Source organism: Schistocerca serialis, chromosome 8 (genome assembly GCF_023864345.2).
Source record: "Schistocerca serialis cubense isolate TAMUIC-IGC-003099 chromosome 8, iqSchSeri2.2, whole genome shotgun sequence".
Taxonomy (NCBI): Eukaryota; Metazoa; Arthropoda; class Insecta; order Orthoptera; family Acrididae; genus Schistocerca; species Schistocerca serialis.
The window spans coordinates 342,178,535-342,199,774 of record NC_064645.1 but is presented as its reverse complement, the minus strand read 5'-3'; the positions used below and the strand labels follow the sequence as shown (position 1 = coordinate 342,199,774).

General features: G+C 42.6%; 2 protein-coding genes across 4 annotated transcripts in view; one reads left to right on the top strand and one right to left on the bottom strand.

The window, feature by feature from the left end:
• LOC126416788 (YLP motif-containing protein 1) overlaps positions 1-9,522 on the bottom strand; it is a 661,447-nt gene extending 651,925 nt beyond the window's left edge. For both annotated transcript variants that reach the window (XM_050084654.1, XM_050084655.1), the window contains exon 1: positions 9,031-9,522. In XM_050084654.1, coding sequence (XP_049940611.1) covers positions 9,031-9,366 — 336 coding nt within the window. In that variant the 5' untranslated portion in view covers positions 9,367-9,522. The remainder of the gene's footprint in view (positions 1-9,030) is intronic.
• Positions 9,523-9,674: 152 nt separating this feature from the next.
• LOC126416787 (protein phosphatase 1 regulatory subunit 14C) overlaps positions 9,675-21,240 on the top strand; it is a 552,076-nt gene continuing 540,510 nt past the window's right edge. For both annotated transcript variants that reach the window (XM_050084653.1, XM_050084652.1), the window contains exon 1: positions 9,675-9,863. The gene's annotated coding sequence lies outside the window, so the exon portion shown is untranslated. The remainder of the gene's footprint in view (positions 9,864-21,240) is intronic.

The following is a 21,240-nucleotide window of genomic DNA, read 5'->3' as shown; positions in this document are numbered from 1 at the left end:
CGGATCAAGTACGTGGTGACTGCCCATAGGGGGACTGAACTGCCGGCAGGAGGTGGAGGGAGCGAGGCTCCTCGGGAGCTGCATCAGCGAGTTCATTTCCCCGGATCCCTATGTGCCCCGGAACCCGGCAGAAAATTCTTTCCTTTTCCTGCCCTGCTACCGGAGGATCACGTCTTGGACATCTTAGTCCATCCTATCCGCTGGGTACATCTGACCAATAGCAAGACGGACACTTTAAGAATCAGAGAAAATGAGGAATTTCTTGCCATAATGTCGTCTCACCTGATCCAATGAGGTCACAATACCAAATAGTTCCACATAGTGTACCAAAAACTACACTGGCAACCCTATCCTAACGACATTTTCGGGGAACAGTTGGAGGAGCAGAGGAAGTCCCCCTACATAGACTCATCAACGTAAACACTAATAAAATCCCGGTGGCCACTTAAAATGTCGTAAAATATAGTTTTAAGAATACACTAGTGTGGAACACTTAAGAGTGAATGTAACTTTCACATGATGTGTCACTGCCAAGTAACAAAGCTCGATGGACCATATATAGAAGAAACTGCTGCAATATAGTACAGAAAGTAACTGAAATAAATACTCAATGAGACGAACAGAAATGGAACTTTAATGTAAAGACAGTAATTTCACTGCAGTCACCGCGATTCTTAATGCTTCCCTGGCATTACAAAAAATGGCTCTGAGCACTATGGGACTTAACTTCAGAGGTCATCAGTCCCTAGAACTTAGAACTACTTAAACCTAACTAACCTAAGGCCATCACACACATCCATGCCCGAGGCAGGATTCGAACCTGCGACCGTAGCGGTCGCGCGGTTCCAGACTGTAGCGGCTGGCATTACAATAGCCGGAATATGGTTCTCAATAGGGTGCCTGAACACCACAGATGGCACTGCAGGCTCTGTAGCGCACTCCCGTGTTGGCTAGACGGCTGGTAAAGGAGTTCTTATAGTAGGGCGCTCACGTCCTCTACCAGGGCGACTGTCGACGGCTGGGTGGTCGTTGTTGCCTGTGGACGTGCTGCAATACCTCTTCCCGACGCATTCCACACGTGCTCGATGGGATTCAAGTCGGGAGAATGGACAGGGCAGTCTATTCCCCAAATGTACTCCAGTACCAACAGCTCTGTTCGATTCTGTGGCACAATTGTCATCCTTACGAATGAAGTCAGGGTCGAATGTTCCCGTGAAAAGACGCACTTGGGGAAGAGTTACAGTGTCACAATAACGTTGGCCGGTGAATATACCGTGTATAAATATTTTGAGGTTAGTACATCCATGCAACATTATGCCTCCCTACACCGTAACATCTAGACCACCAAAACAATCATGATCGTCAACGTTCCTAGGAGCGTCAGATATCCCCACCTCTCGCCATAGGAGGGTACGTTCAGTACTGTCGAATAAGATCGTTTTGGTGGTCCATGTGTTACGGTGTGGGGAGGAATAATGTTGTATGGGCGTATGGACGCCAAATCTTTGAAAACGGTAGAGTAACTGGTCAACGTTGTTGTGACACTGTAGACCATGCCCATGTGCGTCTTTTCAGGGGTACATTCGATCCTGACTTCATTTTACGGATGGCAATGCGCGACCACACCGAACTATGCAAGCGACGTAGTTCTTGGAACGAGAGGATATTCGCCGACGTACTAGCCTGCTCGTTCCCCCGATTCGAATCCCGTCGAGCACGGGTGCGCTGCATTGTGAAGGCGTATTGCAGCACGCCCAAATGTACCAACGACATCCAGCAGTTGTCAACCGCTCTGGTGGAAGAATGGATCGTTCTACCAGCTTTGTGGCCAGCATGGGAGCACGCTGCCGAGCTTACAATGCTGTCTGCGGTGATCAAACTCCCTACTAAGTACCATGTCCCGCCATTTGTAATGTCGTGAATCGCAGTGAGCTCAATGTCTTCGAGTAAAAATGTTACCTCTGTCCGTTTTATTTCGTGTATCTTTCACTCGCTCTCTGTTCTATACTGTAGCAGTTCTATAGTCTCGTTGACTGTGACACATAACGCAGAAGTTAATTTCGTCTTTAAGTTTTGCACACCAGTGTATAATTTGTGTTATATTCACTCTTTTGAGTTACTTAAATAATAGATATGTATAAATCTAGAGTGAGAAATATTTGTAATAACGTGGCGGAAGAAAGAAGCTGATACCATCGAGGTCGTCAAGAATCCATTACGTGCGGCACACAGCCTGGCGGGCTTTTAATGTAGAGGCTATCGATTTGTGAGCTGTCTGCTGTCCTGCCCCGTGGTAAAGTGGCGTATAAATTTTTACATTAGCAGATTCTAGGTCAGTGGCATCAAGCAATTGTGACTATGTCGCTGCCTCGGAATTGAGGCCATCACACTTGGCGAAAATTTTTCTAGGTGAGCGAGAGTATTCACTCGTCACGCAGTTCGTTGACAAACTGGGAAAACTGTTCGATGCAAACGACGTGCGAAGTGGCCTGATTGTCACTGCATACGAAAAAGAGCTAAGTTCATGGTCTAGAATCCCGTCTACCTCGAAGACGGAGTAGTCTCTCTAACTGGGCAAGGATGGCATAGAAAATTAGCAGCGACCAGCTGCCTGCATGCAGGCATCTTGTCGCCGAAGAAGCAAAGTAACGTGGCACCGGCAGAGACACACTTTCGTCGTGAGCGCTGGTCGATTCCGCCCTTTGTTCTGAAGATGACTATCGTCTGCAGATTTGCGCAGTTCCAGCATTTGCTTAGCCGTCTCATTACTACACAGCATGTCACGCCAATATTTCCGCATCACAGCTGCAAAGTTAGTTCTTCATAATGAGACACGTGTGATTATATGCAATGCCATTAAATTTATATCGGGAAGGGAAACGATGAAGCAAAAACCTCGTTAAAAATTATGTTTGAACTGCGTTTCCAGTCGCACAACACAGAGAACAAATGAGGGGTGAAAAGATCACTACAAGTGCGACTATAGGCTCGGAAGACAGAACACGTTAGCAGCGATAGGCACTGGCCTCGGCGAAGCTGTCGTCGATGTGTATCAGGCGCACCTGCTGGCAACCAAGCTAATTCTGTAAATAGGCTGTTTAGGATTTTATGTTGGTAACGCCATGTAGCGCTCTGTACGAAAATCACTGACTGTGCTGTGTGCAGTATGTGGCTGGGTGGCATTGTTGGAATAGTCTCTAACGTAGTGGGCAGTTGGCTGTTAACAGCGCTTCGCGTTGCGCAGTCGGAGGTGAGCCGCCAGCAGTGGTGGGTGTGGGGGAGAGAAATGGCGGAGTTTTGAGAGCGGATGATCTGGACGTGTGTCCATCAGAGACAGTAAATTTGTAAGACTGGATGTCATGAACTATATATATATATATATTATGAGTTTTGAACACTAAGGTAAATTCATTGTTTGTTCTCTATCAAAATCTCTCATTTGCTAACTATGCCTATCAGTAGTTAGTCCCTTCAGTAGTTTTAATCTTTTATTTAGCTGGCAGTAGTGGCGCTCGCTGTATTGCAGTAGTTCGAGTAACGAAGATTTTTGTGAGGTAAGTGATTTATGAAAGCTATAGGTTATTGTTAGTCAGGGCCATTCTTTTGTAGGGATTATGGAAAGTCAGATTGCGTTGCGCTAAAAATATTGTGTGTCAGTTTAGTGTTGATCAGAACAGGTAAAGAGCATAATGTCTGAATACGCTCAGTTCTGCTCAGCTGTTTGAAAATCAAATAATGTAAGAGGTTTATCAGCACAGTAATTCATTAAATTTTCTAAGGCGACGTTACAACTCATGATCACTGCGTACCACACTGGGAAGGATGGTTTTGAACCCTCTGACTACCAAATTCATTTCAAAAACATTAATGCGTGGTTATTTCAATTAATGTCTTACTGATAAGTAACAACATGAAAAGAATATTTCCCGTTGTTTTGTTTCTCAAGGGGCTGGGCATACGGGATCATACTGAAAACACACACACATACGTGGACAGGGCATCTCTCCAAGTTTGTAAATCACACAGCAGGTGCTCAATATGGCCTTCGTTCGTGATGTGGCAAGCGTCAGTTCGTGGGTGTAAGTCTTTGACTCGACGTATCCCGGAAGGCAGCCTGCTTTAAGAATCTGGCAACTAATTCGATGTGACAATACGCTGACGAGGGTTTACAATGAAACTTGAGGGCAGCACAACCCACAGGTGGAACGTGTCGACTTCGGGCTTCTCTCTGTAGACATCGTTCTGCTGAGCATCGCAGGAGCAGTTTATCGCGCCTGACGGAGTCGTGGTGCAACGCCGAACCGCTTCTCAGGGCACTGATCAATAGTTTACACTTGACACACCTTCCTCGACTTTATACAGTAAGTAGTATTATAAGCAACATTATCCACAGTACTACATTTTTCCCTCTTTGTTTTATGAGCTTTCCTCCTGGCAGTGCTTGGTCAGGCTTGGTTCGCTTTTGGGCGATCCTTTGTTTGTGAGACTATTTCTTTACTAGTAATCTGGTGAGGAACTATTGACTTTCAATATATATATATACTCAAAGACAAAAAACCACGTACCACGAAGAAATTATCCGAATGGGACAGAAATGGGAAGATGTGATGTACACGTACAGACAAATAAATGATTACAATTTCAGAAAAATTGGATGATTTACTCAAGAGAAACAGCTTCACAAATTAAACAAGTCAACAGCGCACTGGTCCACCTCTGGCCCTTATGCAAGCAGTTATTCGGTTTGGCATTGATTGGTAGAATTGTTGGATATAATCCTGAGGCATATAGTATCAACTTCTGCCCAACAGGAGCATCAGATCGTAAATAATTAGAGCTGGTTGGAATGCCTTGCCCATAATGCTCCAAACGTTGCCAATTAGGGGCAGATCTGGTGATCTCGCTGGCCAATGTAGGGTTCAGCCAACACGAGGACGAGCAGCACAAACGCTCGTCATGTGCGGGAGGCCACTATCATGCTGAAATGTAACCTCAGGATGGTATGTCATGGAGAGCAACAAAACGGGGTGTAGAATACCGTCGACGTACCACTGTGCTGTAAGGGTGCCGCGGATGACAACCAAAGGAGTCCTGCAATGAAAACAAATGGTACACCAGACCGTCACTCCTCGTTGTCGAGCCGTATGGTAGGCAGCAGTCAGGCTGATATCCCAATGCGGAGCGTCTGCAGACACGTTTCGGCCTGGAGTCTCATTGACTGGAGTAGTGTTGTCTTCGGCAGTAAGTCTCGCTTCGAACTAAGCCCCGATGACCAGCAGAGATGCATCTGGATACGCCCCAGACGGTAGTGGTACATGTACCTGACTGTCGCGCGCCACACGGCCCGACAGTCGGGAGTGATCGTCTGGTGTACCGTTTCTTTCCATAGCAGGACCTCTTTCGTAGTCATCCACGGCACTCTTACAGAACAACTATACGTTGACGACATTCTACGCCCAGTTTTGCTGCCTTCGTAGCAAGCCATCCTGGGCTTACATTTCAGCAAGATAATGCATACTTGGACAAGGTGAGAGCTATACTGCTTGGCTTCGTGCTTGTCAAACTGTACCATGCCCAGCAAGGTCGCCGGATCTCACCCCCGTTATGAACATTTGGGGCATTATGGGCAGGGTCTTGCCATTATCTCGGGATTTTGACGATCTAACGCCTCAGTTGGACAGAATTTGGCGTTATATCCCTCGGTAGGACATCCAACAGCTGTCAGTCAATGCCAAGCCGAACAACTGTTTGCTTAAGCGCCAGAGGTGGACAAATGCATTACTGACTTGCTAAATTTACGAGCTCTTTCTCTTGAATAAGTCATCCAATTTTTCTTACATTTTAATAATTTCTTTTTTGTGCTTGTACGTCCCATCTACCGATTTGCGCCCCATTCCGATAATTCCTTCGTGGTGCGTCTTTTTTTGTCTTACAGTGCATTTTTTGAACCATTGTTCGTGCTGACATGACCAGTTGATACGACCAGTTGTGGACTCACTGGTGGAACAGGTTCTATGAGGGAAATGCGGAGAACCGGCCGGAGTGGCCGAGCGGTTCTAGGCACTTCAGTCTGGAACCGTGCGACCGCTACGTCGCAGGTTCAAAAACCTGCCTCGGGCATGGATGTGTGTGATGTCTATAAGTTAGTTCGCATACCTTCAGGTGCAGTAGATTGTGCACGTTAAGCAGAGATGAGCAGACATACACAGAATATGGTGAGCTGCATTAAATCAGTCTTCAAATTGAAAACCACAAGAACAAACAGAGTTACGCCTGATGCCTTCGTTTCGGTGCACATGACTGAGATTAGCACTATGCTGCGAGTGGTGGGAAAAAAACCGACCGGTTAAAACAGACACCTGTATTTTATTTGTGAATAACCAGTATTTTTCGGTTATTCTTTGGTCTCTGTTACCACACGTGCTTTTTTTATTTTTTTACTAATAACAAAACACCGAAACATCAGTTTCCATAAGCAGCAGCAGCGCTAAATTTTTTCGTTCTTAAACGAAATTTTTTTTAAAAAAAGAATAATTTTATTCGTGCAATTTGCACTGGTTTAAAATACTGCGTTGTTATAAAAATGGGGAAAGCGATTAATGCTGTTTTAATAACAATGCCGTCAGAAATGAGCAACAAACACACGGGATAAGAATTTGTACAGCCTCGCTGAGGCAATGACGTCCCTGTTGCCGTGTGTCTTGGCTTCACGTATGCGTGTACATGTAGAGTGCAACACTTGCCGCCCCATTTGCAGAATGGCACCAACCTAGGTCTGGAAACATTGCTACGAAGTAGCAATGAAGTACAATGCCTCATTCGCTTTAAAAGGTTAAAAGTTTGGCTGTCATTTCTGTGAAACGGTAAGAGGAAAGAAATTATTGTAACACAAGTAAATTAAAAATTTAATTGTTCACTGATAGTATACAATACAAATGGAAAGTAGCTGATCTGCTCCCTGTGTCTACGTAATATCGGACAAATTAACACGAAAAACGGTTCTTGAACCTGAGTTTTCACCCTTTAGCACTGAGAATTCGTAATGTCCAAGTTGTGGGCTCCTGGTTACAGCATAATTTGTGAGCAAAGTTTCAAAAAATTTGAACCAATAGGAGAATACTGGTTATTTTTTGTAGTGTTCAACCACTTACCACTTGCCGAGAAAAGTAGCGAAAGGTGGACGGGCAACGTTTCCTTTTCTTTGCTTAATTAAATTATTTGATTCAATGTAGGTTGAAACAGAGAATTAAAATTTGTCAGTCTTTGTTCGATTTCTACTTTTACTACAGGAAATGACAGGAATAAAAAACTTAAAATCGGTTGTTTCAGAAACAGGTTATTTTGAGTGGTTTTAACAGTCAGGTTAATCTGGCGTGGAGAAAAACCGATATCACTGAAAACCGGTTGTTTCAGCAATAAGCGGCATTCCTAAATGCTATCAATTAACCACTCCACCTTGCAAACCTCTCTCTGTTACTAGGAGATATCAGTGTGTCTTCTGACTAACGGACACGATCTCTGGACCTTCCTCACAATGTAACGAAAGTAAAAATTCTGCAATATCCCTACAGACTCCGAGTCGCTAAATAATGTGACTATTGTTATTAGTGGGTCTTCCCCAGTAGTACTTGTTATTTAAATAATGCACAGAGAAATAATTTTTAGTTTTTAAATGTTTTAAGAGTTTTACAGCCGGTCCTTAGACAGAAAGTTTCGAAAAAAACAACCATAGAGAAATTCTGCTCTATCACATACAATGCAAATCGTAAAATTAAAAACTTTTACCGCCTGCTCAACAATTAATTGAATCAAATGGATAAAATGTGGTGTTCAGGGTCTGGGCGAACCTTGGATTATTGCTAAAAAGTAATGCTAACATTAACTATTATTTACGTACCTCTATGTCTAAACACGGTATTTACCCTGAGCTACAGAGCGGTACACAACCAGTGAAATACGCAAGTACCAAAAACATCGCGCTCTCCTGTACCATTACGTAGTTTTACCACCGCAAAATGGACGAACTAGCAGTTAAAAATAACGGCAGATTGCAATATTATCACTTTCAGAACCAAATTCCTACGTTTGCGGAAACTTTTTTTCCATTCCTTAGAATGAATACGGAACAGTGATACGCATGTACAGCCTATTTAATGGGAATTAGTTCTTCTTGGCGAAAGCAACAATTTTAGGTTTGCATGTTACGCTCTCGGGTATTATGTTAGATACTGTCATAGAAACAATACAGTATTTATAATAAGCAGCTGCGTTTCACCTTCAAGTGCACCTGAAGGTGACAACGTCCTGCCTTGTTGAAATATTGTGCAGTTTCTACGACAGGACATGACGCAATGCGTGAAAACTTTACAACCTGTTACTACATTGGGAAAGTCTCGAAAAGTACGATTCCAAGTGCGTCTACCTGAATGGCGGTGAAAGCAGACTGAAATTTAAATAAATGAGTGGAGATGAAATTTTGGTCGAGTATGTCGTACATTCTATTTACCTAATAGAAATTCTCTAATTGTCAGTCGTTTACTAGATGAATCCTTGTCTCCAAACATGTTGGTAAGTTTCGTGGAAATTCTAAAGCAGTGGCGAAGCATTCCACAATCCGTAGCAACGATACGAATCACAAACATTCACGTGCCTGAGAGCTAGTCTTTTCCAAAATTTTGTAGCATAAGCAGAACTCACTAAAGGTATAACGTGTTACGAGAGTGAATTGTGTCACTCGAAGTTTACTAGCAGGTTTAACCGGTATAAATAAAATGTGTTTTACCGCAGTTATGATTATTGACACAATGTCTAATACCGCAAATGTCATAATCCTGGTAATATGAAATCTGCGTTACCTATCACTGTTTTATTTCCAAAGCCTGTCTTGCAAATTACTGTTAAGATTTTGTGCAACATTCATCTTTTATAAATAAGTTGGTGAAAACGACTCAACATTTTACGCTAAGTGTGCACTAATAATTCGACAACAGTGGTGAATACATTTACAAGAAAGAGGAGCTGCGCACTTACCTTTTCTTCAAACACAAAAACATCGCAGGAATTCGTTTCGCAGCACAGTCTTAAACATTCTTCTCTTGATGCTACTTCCACTTCGTTTATGTATTTGGCTCCCATATCTAAAGAGTCTTGCGTTCGAATGATTTTATCACTGTGAATATCAAAATTTTCTATGCAGTTTTGTATGTCAGCATCGTAGCGTTTCTTTATGTTGTTGTCTTGTATTCCAGAAACTTTGCTGTCATTTTCCCTGACGTTTTCACTAACGCTTCCTAGAATGCCTAAATCGCTAACTATAAAAAGCAAACACAGAACAGTTCTCAACAGACTCCACATTTCGATATACATGACCTGTTTAAATTTTAAGATTCGCGGCGGACGTTTGCTTCAGCTACGAAGAAATCTTATTCAACTACCCATCAGCTGTGAAAATAAAATGGCAACGGCGATCGATAAATTGTCTGAGATACGGCATATCTGGATTCGGCGAGCTTGCGCGGTACTCCAAAGGAACCTCTCTGCAAATGCGCTAGTAGTTCGTCGTACTCCCGCTAGATGACAGAGCCGCCGATCGCAGCGCACTCATGAAACGTTTGTTGGAACTAATCTTTAGCAGGCCGACATCTGACGGCGAATTTCAGAACTGGTCTGTTACCTTAACTCAGTGTGTGTTAGGCTGTGGAGCTGTGTAGGTGGTGTGTGGTTCTCTGGTAGCCGGTACGCGTTAAATAATTAAAATCCGGATTGAATAGTGATGTGCAAGTGATACGTTTCTCTTCTCTCGATAGTCAAAGTCGCACCAGAGCATCCGTAGCTCAGTGATATACCACTTTTCATCCGAACCGGTAAGTTTGTGATATACTTACTCAATCTTTTGCTGCAAACAACACTGTTTAGAAACTCTTCGCTAACAGTAGAGCTTCGTAATCTGGCTGCCTTTTTTCAGACAAAATTCTAATAGTACACAATTGTCAGTTTCATTGATAGGAAATAATAATGAATAGGGGAATCGGAAGTATGAAATATTTTTGATGTAACTAGATGTTTATTTTCTTGTGTGAAAATCCTGTTTATCCTTAATCATACGCTGTTTTTATCGCCTTAAGACTGTGTACATCAAGCTTACGTTTGCGATACCGTTTCTGTTACATGATTTTTTTGTGTTCTAAGAGGTTTACCAAGAAAAACAAAACAATTTTTTGGTGCGCCTGGGAGTTGTTTAGGCTATCAACAAAACGTGTAAACGGTACTTAAAAAATGTTAAGGAAACAATAACTATAAACCAGCCTCATCTTCCTTTTTTCTTTGATTTAAAATCATCCGGTGAACACACAATGTCGTTCGCAATGAGAATGGGTGTTCGGAAATAAGGAGAATCCAAAATGTTACGGGATGTAGATATAAATAATTTTGTTGCAATTACCCGCAAAATATTGCACTGCATGTCGTAGTGCTGACGGCTGCGGACAAGGTATTTGAGCTTCTAATAAGTTTTTTTTCTTTTTTTAGAGAGATTGTATGTAAAAGTTCCGTGCTGGCCGTACTGAGTGTAAACGTACTTTCACTAAAAGTATGCAGGCATCATTTATAGTGTGCTCAGTATTCAATAGCTGTTAAAATGTTGTATCTAGTTTTGATAGAAAGCCCCCAATGATAATTCTCTCTAAACAGATCGAAGTTACGTGCTAAATAAACAAATGTTTGACAACTGTATTGTACAGTTCTGCTATTATTCAAAAATGGCAAAACGCGCGTAACAGAGTAACCACGACTCCATCATCAGGAGGAGAGTGAAGACATGCATAATAGATATAAAGCAGCAGCAAATGGTAGAATCAGATCATTACCTGTACAACGAACGTCTTAACCGGCAGATCGATGAACATGATGAGAGATGGCGCTTGACCGAATAAACGTGTACAGTACATAACGTGCAAAACTATTTATAAGAAGGGAATGTGAAGTGTTGTATAAAACTTGTTGAGAGGCTTTCAAACACCGATTTCTTTTTAAGCTGTTTTCACTTACATTGATTATTCAAATAATTTTAGTTAAAGATATTCTAGCCAGGAACGAATTGTTTGTAACGAATTCAGATTAATTCAAAACGAAAAACTGCAACGCAAACAAACTTGTTAAAACAAAGCTAATTTTTTTTCGTGTAGAATTCCTGAAAACGCACTTATAATTTGGGGAGCGGAAGCTTGAAAATCGTGATTCGACCAGGGATTATTGACATTAGAAATTGACCTCAAATTTTACAAGTGATTTCATGAGCAGAAGATCTTAACCTGTCATTTTTTATTTTATCCATCAGAAATGATCAGTGGCTGTGAAAACATTGATTTTGTTTGTTATAAACTAACATTTGTGCTGTCATCCATGATTTTCACTAAATTTCTGCGCGACACGTTTCGAAAAAAAAAATCCGACTATCAACTGTGTTTTTCATGTATTATGATATGCAATTGTGGGACGTGACCAGTGAGCTGATGGATTATTATGTTTCCTTTACTGTAACATAAACACGCGTAATTTTGTCATAGTTAGTGGCGAATCAAAAATTAATTTTGGGGATTTTTAATTGTCCACTTATGAAGACATCCGTATGTAAAAGAAATGTAGGTAATAACAAAATTGGTCGTGTTCATATTACAGTAAAGGTACCGATATCTTGCAGTTCACACATCACAAACACAACGTCTAAAAATGTCGTAATTCTCTTTTGATAATTGCAATTATTACCCGAAACGCGTCGTACAAAAATAAATAATGCAGAATTGTGAAGGGCAGCAGTAAATGTTATTTTACATCAAACGAAACCATTGCAATATAGTCTGCTTTGACCTACAGAGTATGAGATACACTTGAAATACCGTACCACAAATTTGTGGCCTGGTCTTTTTCGACTGCTGCCGTGGGACATACACTGGAAGTATCTTACCGCAAATTTGTGGCTTCGTCCCTGCGAACTAATAGTAGCGGACTCAGGAACTGTAGTGGTAGTGCCGTGCTTAACAGTAATCCGTAAGCAAATATAGCTTCCTCTTTTTTGCTCTCTAATGTACGCGTAAAGAGTTGCAAATCAAGTCCTAGCGGCGCTTGCGTGTCGAAGGGAGCACGCGAGATCGTGTGCACAACAGGCACGCATTTTACATTTTGCTATTTGTGCAACAGATTATCAAACAAATTTATTAAACTGCATGCACTGGACATATATCATAGGATATTAGCTCGTGAACCAAATAAAACTGTGTGATGCTGTTTTGTAGCCACGGCAGGGTCCACGCACAGGTCAGGTAGGTTCCGAGAAGCCTCGATTGACGCTTTATTTTCGGTATACGGTGAACCTCACTAATTCGAGCTAGTGTTCGAATTATAGATTTCTTTTTTAAATTAGTTATCTAAAGCTATAATTAGGAATTTAGCCGAAGTGTATGTAGTGATCAATAAAAATTAGTCGAATGCAGTATTATACGAAACACCGTGTTGTACATTTAATTTAAAAGCGACCGATGTAATGTTACCACAGCAATGAAAAATAGGGTTAAATAAATTGTAAGTGACAATACATATTCAAGGGTCACATTAAGCAATCTTGATATAACTTATACACTACTGGACATATACCGAGCGAAGTGGCGCAGTGGTTAGCACACTGGACACGCATGCGGGAGGACGACGGTTCAAACCCGCCTCCGGCCATCCTGATTTAGGTTTTCCGTGATTTCACTAAATCCAGTCAAATGCCGGGATGGTTCCTTTGAAAGGGACGGCTGACTTACTTCCTCTCCATTCCCTAATCCGATGAGACCGATGACCTGGCGGTTTGGTCTCTTCCCCCAAACAACCCAACCCACTACTGCAGATAACACTACTGTGTGTATTCAAAAATGGAAATTGTAGTACCACATTTACTGTAGAATGGTACGTACTTCATCAATTATTTGCTGCTGTCACCTGCCAAGCAACCAAGGAGATGCTACTTACTACTTACCTGATGTTCGTTCCATGCCATCGTTTTCATTCCCATTATCTACTAACAATGACTTATCGAAGGAACTTTTGTTTTCTGTTCGCAGTCTCATCTCATTTAGTGTACGTCAGTAAAATTGAAAAGAATGCCCTGTCCCCCCCCCCCCCCCCCCCCAAAGTTTGGCGGTGCAAACCAGCGGTTGCCAAGTGGATCCGTACGGTCCACTTGTGGGGGTTCCAGCTTTGCTTGTGGGTGGTGGGCGGTGGAGCTTTCAAATATATGTTCATAACTTTTTTCATAAAATTTTGACATAAAATATTTGGCAACCAATTATTATTATTATTATTATTATTATTATGTGCTTTAACTTGCTGTAATTCTGCTTTATAAATTTTTATAAAGTAAAGTTTACCTCACTACTTTAGAAATCAGCCTTACTGTGGGACTGGTGAGCAGTTAGAAAATTTCGCTACCAACAGAGATTCGAAAGTAGGTGGTAGGTAAAAAAGTTTGACTACCCTTGTTTTAAACATTGTATTGTATTGTGTTGTATGTTAACCGGGGACCTCGAAACGACGGAGAGGATCCGTCCCCGCCGTAGCAGTAGTGGTCCACAACCCCACGACGACTATCGCAGTCCACTTCACCCCTCCGCCGCCCCACACCAAACCCAGGGTTATTGTGCGGTTCAGCCCCCGGTGGAACCCCCAGGGAACGTCTGACACCAGACGAGTGTAACCCGTATGTTTGCGCGGTAGAGTAATGGTGATGTACGCGTACATGGAGAACTTGTTTGCGCAGCAATCGCCGACATAGTGCAACTGAGGCGGAATAAGGGGAACCAGCCCTCATTCGCCGAGGCAGCTGGAAAACCGCCTAAAAACACCCACAGACTGTCCGGTTCACCAGACCTCGACACAAATCCGCCGGGCGGATTCGTGCCGGGGACCAGGGACTCCTTCCCGCTCGGAAAGCCCGTGCGGTGTTGTTTTTTTTTTTCTTTTTTTATATAAAGTCTTTGTGTTTGATCGTTGCGGACGTCGCAAGACATCCTGTTCAAGTTCGGTGGATGATCCTTCCACTCAGTTTTTTATTACAGAGGCCAACCGGCTCTCTGATCGAACACGCTGAGCTACCGTGCCGGCAATGCGTTAGACCGCACGGCTAACTGGGCGGGCTGTTTAAACATTGGTCTACTGCCTGTACTTTCACTTATTTTATTGCTTTCCTCTTCGTCGCTGGAAACTCCTTATGCCTGTTCAGTACTTTGTCCTCAGTCAGCGAGCGAAATGAGCAGGCATTGACTTTGTTACGTGCTTGTGACTAACGAGACATCCACCAAAGAGCTCACTGGCCACCTTTAAGGAACACTTAGGCGTACGAGGAACCCAAAATATCTAGATGGTCACGCTTAATAGAGCGCTCAGTTACATATAACATCTAATAAGAACTGCTGCCAAAATTTAAACTCGAAATAATATCGTCCAGAAACTCTGGCATTAACCGCAGCAAGATTGCGTACTTCGGCTCTGCAATTGGTTTATCCTGTTGCGGTATATCACTTATCAGTATGGATGAATAGTGCTCACTCAAAACATGTTTATGCATAGCTCAACCACACCACACGTCTTACAAGCGGTAACACACACACACACACACACACACACACACACACACACACACACACACACACACACACACACCCTACTTTCTGCCTGCTCATAATTAGCCTCCATCCCTGCGGCGGGAAAGTGCACTTGTACGGGAGTACAAAATTCTACAGGAAACTCCCAACCTTACTGTTCACGCAGACATTTCAAGCATCAGCAAATCTAGACGTAGCTCTCGTTACCCACTCCTGGAAAACCGCAAAAATGTTAGTTTGAAACCGCTTTAATACAGGTGACTGCTGGAGACACACACGGCAGATAAATGCTACGACAGAACAGCTTAGAATGCCATGTCTATCGACCACGCCACCTGGCTTTGAACTGCCACGCAAAATCTGATCCGTTCTTAACCGTATAAGAATCAGCACTGGAAAGTGTTACGACTCTTTGCACATGTGGAAGAACATAAGTTCACCAGGGTGCCTCTGAAAAGTAAACTGTTCGTCGCGGCATTCCGACAGACTTCCTGATGATGGCGGAACGATCAGTAGACTAGATTCGTGGCCGGGATGTTAGTTTGTAATTTGAGATAGTTGTAATATTATTTGTTTATGTGCAACCATAAGCTTAATAATTAAATAAATACAGGATACAGTCAATATTCTGCAATAAATGAGCTTCTACATCTACATCTACATCTATACTCCGCGAGCCACCTTACGGTGTGTGGCGGAGGGTACTTATTATACCACTATCTGATCCCCCCTTCCCTGTTCCATTCACGAATTGTGCGTGGGAAGAACGACTGCTTGTAAGTCTCCGTATTTGCTCTAATTTCTCGGATCTTTTCGTTGTGATCATTACGCGAGATATATGTGGGCGGTAGTAATATGTTGCCCATCTCTTCCCGGAATGTGCTCTCTCGTAATTTCGATAATAAACCTCTCCGTATTGCGTAACGCCTTTCTTGAAGTGTCCGCCACTGGAGCTTGTTCAGCATCTCCGTAACGCTCTCGCGCTGACTAAATGTCCCCATGACGAATCGCGCTGCTTTTCGCTGGATCATGTCTATCTCTTCTATTAATCCAACCTGGTAAGGGTCCCATACTGATGAGCAATACTCAAGAATCGGACGAACAAGCGTTTTGTAAGTTACTTCTTTCGTCGATGAGTCACATTTTCTTAGAATTCTTCCTATGAATCTCAACCTGGCGCCTGCTTTTCCCACTATTTGTTTTATGTGATCATTCCACTTCAGATCGCTCCGGATAGTAACTCCTAAGTATTTTACGGTCGTTACCGCTTCCAATGATTTACCACCTATGGCATAATCGTACTGGAATGGATTTCTGCCCCTATGTATGCGCATTATATTACATTTATCTACGTTTAGGGAAAGCTGCCAGCTGTCGCACCATGCATTAATCCTCTGCAGGTCCTCCTGGAGTACGTACGAGTCTTCTGATGTTGCTACTTTCTTGTAGACAACCGTGTCATCTGCAAATAGCCTCACGGAGCTACCGATGTTGTCAACTAAGTCATTTATGTATATTGTAAACAATAAAGGTCCTATCACGCTTCCCTGCGGTACTCCCGAAATTACCTCTACATCTGCAGATTTTGAACCGTTAAGAATGACATGTTGTGTTCTTTCTTCTAGGAAATCCTGAATCCAATCACAAACCTGGTCCGATATTCCGTAAGCTCGTATTTTTTTCACTAAACGTAAGTGCGGAACCGTATCAAATGCTTGGCGCTAATGATGCCCTATATAGCGAATCGAGGTTTCACTTTGCCATCTTCGACTGTAACTGCGTTGAAATTCACAGTTAATTGCCTGGCAGAGGGTTCATCAAATCACCTGCAAGCTATTTCTCTACCGTTCCACTCTCGAACAGCGTGCGGGAAAAACGAACGCCAAAATCTTTTCGTGTGAGCTGTGATTTCTCGTATTCTATTATATTCATTTCTTCGTGTGTGGGTGGGTACCAACGAAAAACTTTTACGCATACTTTGGCTTCTTTCTCTTTAACATACGCATTATCTGGCATTTTTCCACATTTAAGGACAGATCTGTGTTTTACAACAGGTGGAACTTTCGTCCACGGCATTCTGTATTTTCGTACAATCGTTAATCCAGCTTGCAAACAGTAGCCGTTTGACGATCTCCCTTTCGCTCTCTCTCTCGTTAATCCAACTTGCAAACAGCCCTAGTTCATCGAATAGTAGTTAATAATAAGTCGACCGAGAATGTTCTAATGGACATGCATTATGGTTCAAATGGCTCTGAGCACTATGGGACTTAACTTCAGAGGTCATCAGTCGCCTAGAACTCAGAACTACTTAAACCTAACTAACCTAAGGACATCACACACACCCATGCCCGAGGCAGGATTCGAACCTGCGGCCGTAGCGGTCGCGCGGTTCCAGACTGTAGCGCCTAGAACCGCTCGGCCACCCCGGCCTGCCATGCATTATGGACCCATTGGAGACTTCGTATCAATTTGTCATCAGTGTTCCCAGTGGCAAGATTTATGTAGACATTGTGCCAAATGGTGCCGGTTACGCACACTACCGCAGCTGCAATTTGCTGCCACCGCAGTGGAAAAGATTGTGGCAGGACAGCGAGACACATTTAGTCTTTCATACGACCCCTTCAAAAAAATCGCAAGGGTTTAATTAAGTCTGGTGATCTCGATGGTCATCTGCACGACGCGCCTTCATTAGCACCCGCACGGCATACCCATCCTCCAGGAAGATGTATGTTTAGGTGTTCCCATACAATGAGGTGGTGCACCACCTGGTTGCAAGATGCTGAAAAAAAAAAAAAAACGCTGGGGGGGCTGTAGATCTCCCTCGACAGTACGCAGACCAGAATGACGCTTGGCGAATCTCGTTCATTTTGGCGGAGAACTTGGTGTTTTCTGTTCTCAAAAAGCGAATTTGTACCGGTTACCTTTCCTAATAACGTGATAAAACTGTTTCGTCATTAACAATCCATCTGACGTGTGATTGTCGTTACCCATACATGACAGTATCTCGGTACACAAACCGGATCGACAGCATATGCAGGAGTGAGCGCGTAGACCAACTGCAGTCTGTTGGTTTCATGCGCGAACGATTACGCAGGATCTTGGAAACAGTTGTTTTGAGAGATTTGAAACTCACGATTTGCTCGACGTGTGTATGGGTTTCATTGGACTAATGCTCGAATGTGAGAAAAATTTTGCGCCTACACGGCAGGCCGACCAGGACTTCAGCAATTGCATCCATGCGTTAAACAAACTTCCAGAGATACTCAGTTAACAGGTTAAGATTTGAATCCGTTTTGTTTCAATGAAATTTTGAAAAAATAAAATTGTTTTGCGCTCACTCCGTATATTCAGTCTCTCTAACTCTCAAAGACAGTGGTGGTTTCTCCATAAATCGTTTTAATTTTATATATTTTTAATGGAGCGAACGGAGAAAGAAGGCTGACAGAGATTAAAAACTCGCACACTGAGCGTCATTGGATTGTTAGGATCGCCACTGCAGAAAGCATTACCATCGCAGGCTTGCGAGATTTAATTTGTGACATTACGAAGAGTAGTCAGAGAAACAGAATCGAAGACTCCCGTCTAGAAGCTCTTGTAAAATCGGTCGAGAAGCGGTGACATCGAGATGACTACAATAAGTGAATTGGCAAAATAGGAGGCCAGTCTAATATGTTTTTGCCAACTAGAGCATGTTACGTGGTCGAGTATATCCGTCGAATCCGCTATGGCTAAACACGAAAAAGACTTACCCGACGGGGCGTGGTTTTTGTGAAAAGATTAATGGTTGGGATTCCACGATAAACTGTTTCTTCCCTAGCTGGACGAAGACGAGGTCACGTCATTTCCAGTAGGACCATAACTCCCTGTAGGTCTCAGATTATTTCCCGGCCTGTGAGTGCTTTGCTTTTAAGTAGACAAAGTACATTTTGTTCACCAGGAAGGAAAATAAAATCGTGAATAATTTACCAGCAGCTGATTTCAGTTTTGAACTTGTACAGAACTGTGAATATCTGGCGTAACGCAACAGGGCCCTCCTTGATATTACTTCTACCAGAAATGACCGTGTACAATTTAAAAAATGCTGTAATAAGTTATCTTTTAAATTTAAGCACAATCTGGTAGTAGAGCGCTAAAAGGGGGAAGAAATCTGGTGCATTGGTAATGAAATGAGAATGTGTATGCAATGGTTAAATTGTGCTGTGTGTAAACTTCTACTATGCGTGTTCTCCTCTAGCCACTGCATTATGTTACCAGGTCATACTAGTTATTCACCCAGATTGTAGCCGCTGCAACTATTGGAAAAGGCTTCCGCCGCTCTTCAGAAAATGTTTGTTAGTCTGACCTTTCCACAGCTTTTGAACACGGTTCCTTAACATAGTACGTGCATTGCTCCCCATCTGCTTCTTGAGCCAGTTGGTGACGATCTCGTGCAGCGTTTCACGCACTGTGATGGCAACACAGCTCACATTTGCTTTTTTCAACAGAATATGCTTAACTGTACAAAATAGCGTGTTTGTATTAGGACCCAAAAGCAGCTGTGTGTAGCCAAAGCGTGCTTCTGTATGGCTGAAAAATGCGCGACTGCTCCGAGGCGTTTAACTTATCAGGAGCGTTGACTCTTGTAATGTCGATAAGGTGCTCTCCTTTGGACGATAGCAGCACTTCAGGTGGCACGATAAGATAATTCGGATCTTATCCGGTGATTTCATATTCGGCGCAATCTTGTTTAAATTCCAGTGGGGCACTTAATGGTTTGGCACAATAGTTTCACTTTATCGACGAAAGAAGGAAATACAAAAAAATTTTCAAGGGAATTCAGGAATACAGAAGTACAAGTCACTTAAGAATGGAATAAGAAGTGCGGGGAAGATAAGACGAAATGACTACAAAAAATGTGAAAAAAACTAAAAAGAAACGATTGTAGGAAGGATTGAGTCAGCATATAGGAAAGTCAAAACAACCCTGGGTGAAATTAAAAGCAAGGGTGGTGGCATTAAGAGTGCAAAGAAAATTTCACTTTGAAATGCAAAGGAGAGAGCGAATAGGTGGAAAGAGTACGTTGAAGTCCCCTTTGAGGGCAAGGTCTTGTCTGATGACGTGGTAGAAGGAGAAAAGTAGTAGTCAGAGAAGAGATAGGCGATCCCGTTTTTGGATCAGAATTTGAAATATCTATGGACGACTTAGGGCCAAATAAGCCAGAAGATACAGACAACATTCCATGGAAGTTTCTGAAATCACTGGTGAAAGTAGCAACAAAACAACTATTCACGTTGGTGTGTAGAATGTATGAGACTGGCAATATACCATCAGACTTTTGGGAAAAAAACATTCACACAATTCCGAATACTGCAAGAACCGACAAGTGCGAGAATCGTCGCACAACAACTCATGCAGCCAAGTTTTTGAGCGGAATAATATCCGGAAGAATGGAAAAGAGAACTGAGGATCTGTTAGATGACTTTCAGTTTGGCCTTAGAAAAGGTTACGGCACCAGAGAGGCAGTTCTGACTTTACGGTCGGTAATGGAAACAAGGCTGAAGAAAAATCAAAACTCATTCGTAGAATCTGTCGACCTGGAAAAAGCGTTCAACAATGTAAAGTGGTGCAAGACGTTCGAAATTCTGAGAAAAATATGGTTAAGCTATAGGGCAAAATGGATGATGAACAAGTACCAAGAGGAAAGAGTAAGAATGGAAGATCAAGAACGAAGTGCTCGGATTAAAAAGGATGTACGAGGCGAACGTAGCCTCTCGTCCGTACCGTTTACTGTCCACATCGAAGAAGCAATGGCGAAAACAAAAAGAGTCAAGAATTGAATTAAAATTCAAGTTGGAATGATATCAGTGATACGGTACACTGATGACATTGCTATCTTCAGCGGATGACATTTGTATCTTCAGGATCTGTTGTATGGAACGAACATTCTAATGAGTACAGAATGTGAACGGAGAGTAAATCGAAGGAAGACGAAAGTAATGAGAATTAGCAGAAATGAGAACAACGAGTATCTTAATACTAAAGTGGTGATCACGAAGTAGATGAAGTGAAGGAATTTTACTACCTAGGCAGCAAGATAACCTATGGCGTACGGGACAAGGAGGACTTTAAAAGCTGTATAGTACTGCCGAAAAGGGCGCCTGGGCAAGAGAACTCTCCTAGTAGCAGATATAGTAGTGAAACATGAACATATAGTATTGAAACATGAACTGTGAAAAAACCGGAACAGAAGAGAATCGAAGCATTTGAGACGTGGTGCTGTAGAAAAATGTTGAAAATTAGATGGACTGAGAAGGAAAGGAACGAGGAGCCTCTCCGCAGAAACGGTGAGGAAAGAATATATGGAAAAAACTGACAAGAAGAAAGGACAGTATGTTAAGACACCAGGGAATAACTTCCATATAGTAGAAGGAGGTGTAGAGGGTAAAAACTGTAGAGGAAGACAGAGACTGGCTGAGATGCCTCTTTCACAATAATTGCTGACATGTACAATGTACACCGACCGGCTCGAAAACACAACACGTAATAAGTGACGTGTAATTATCTAGTTAATCAAAGTATAATAGTGGTATATTTCCCTACGGGGTCTGTTGGCGTTGCTGTG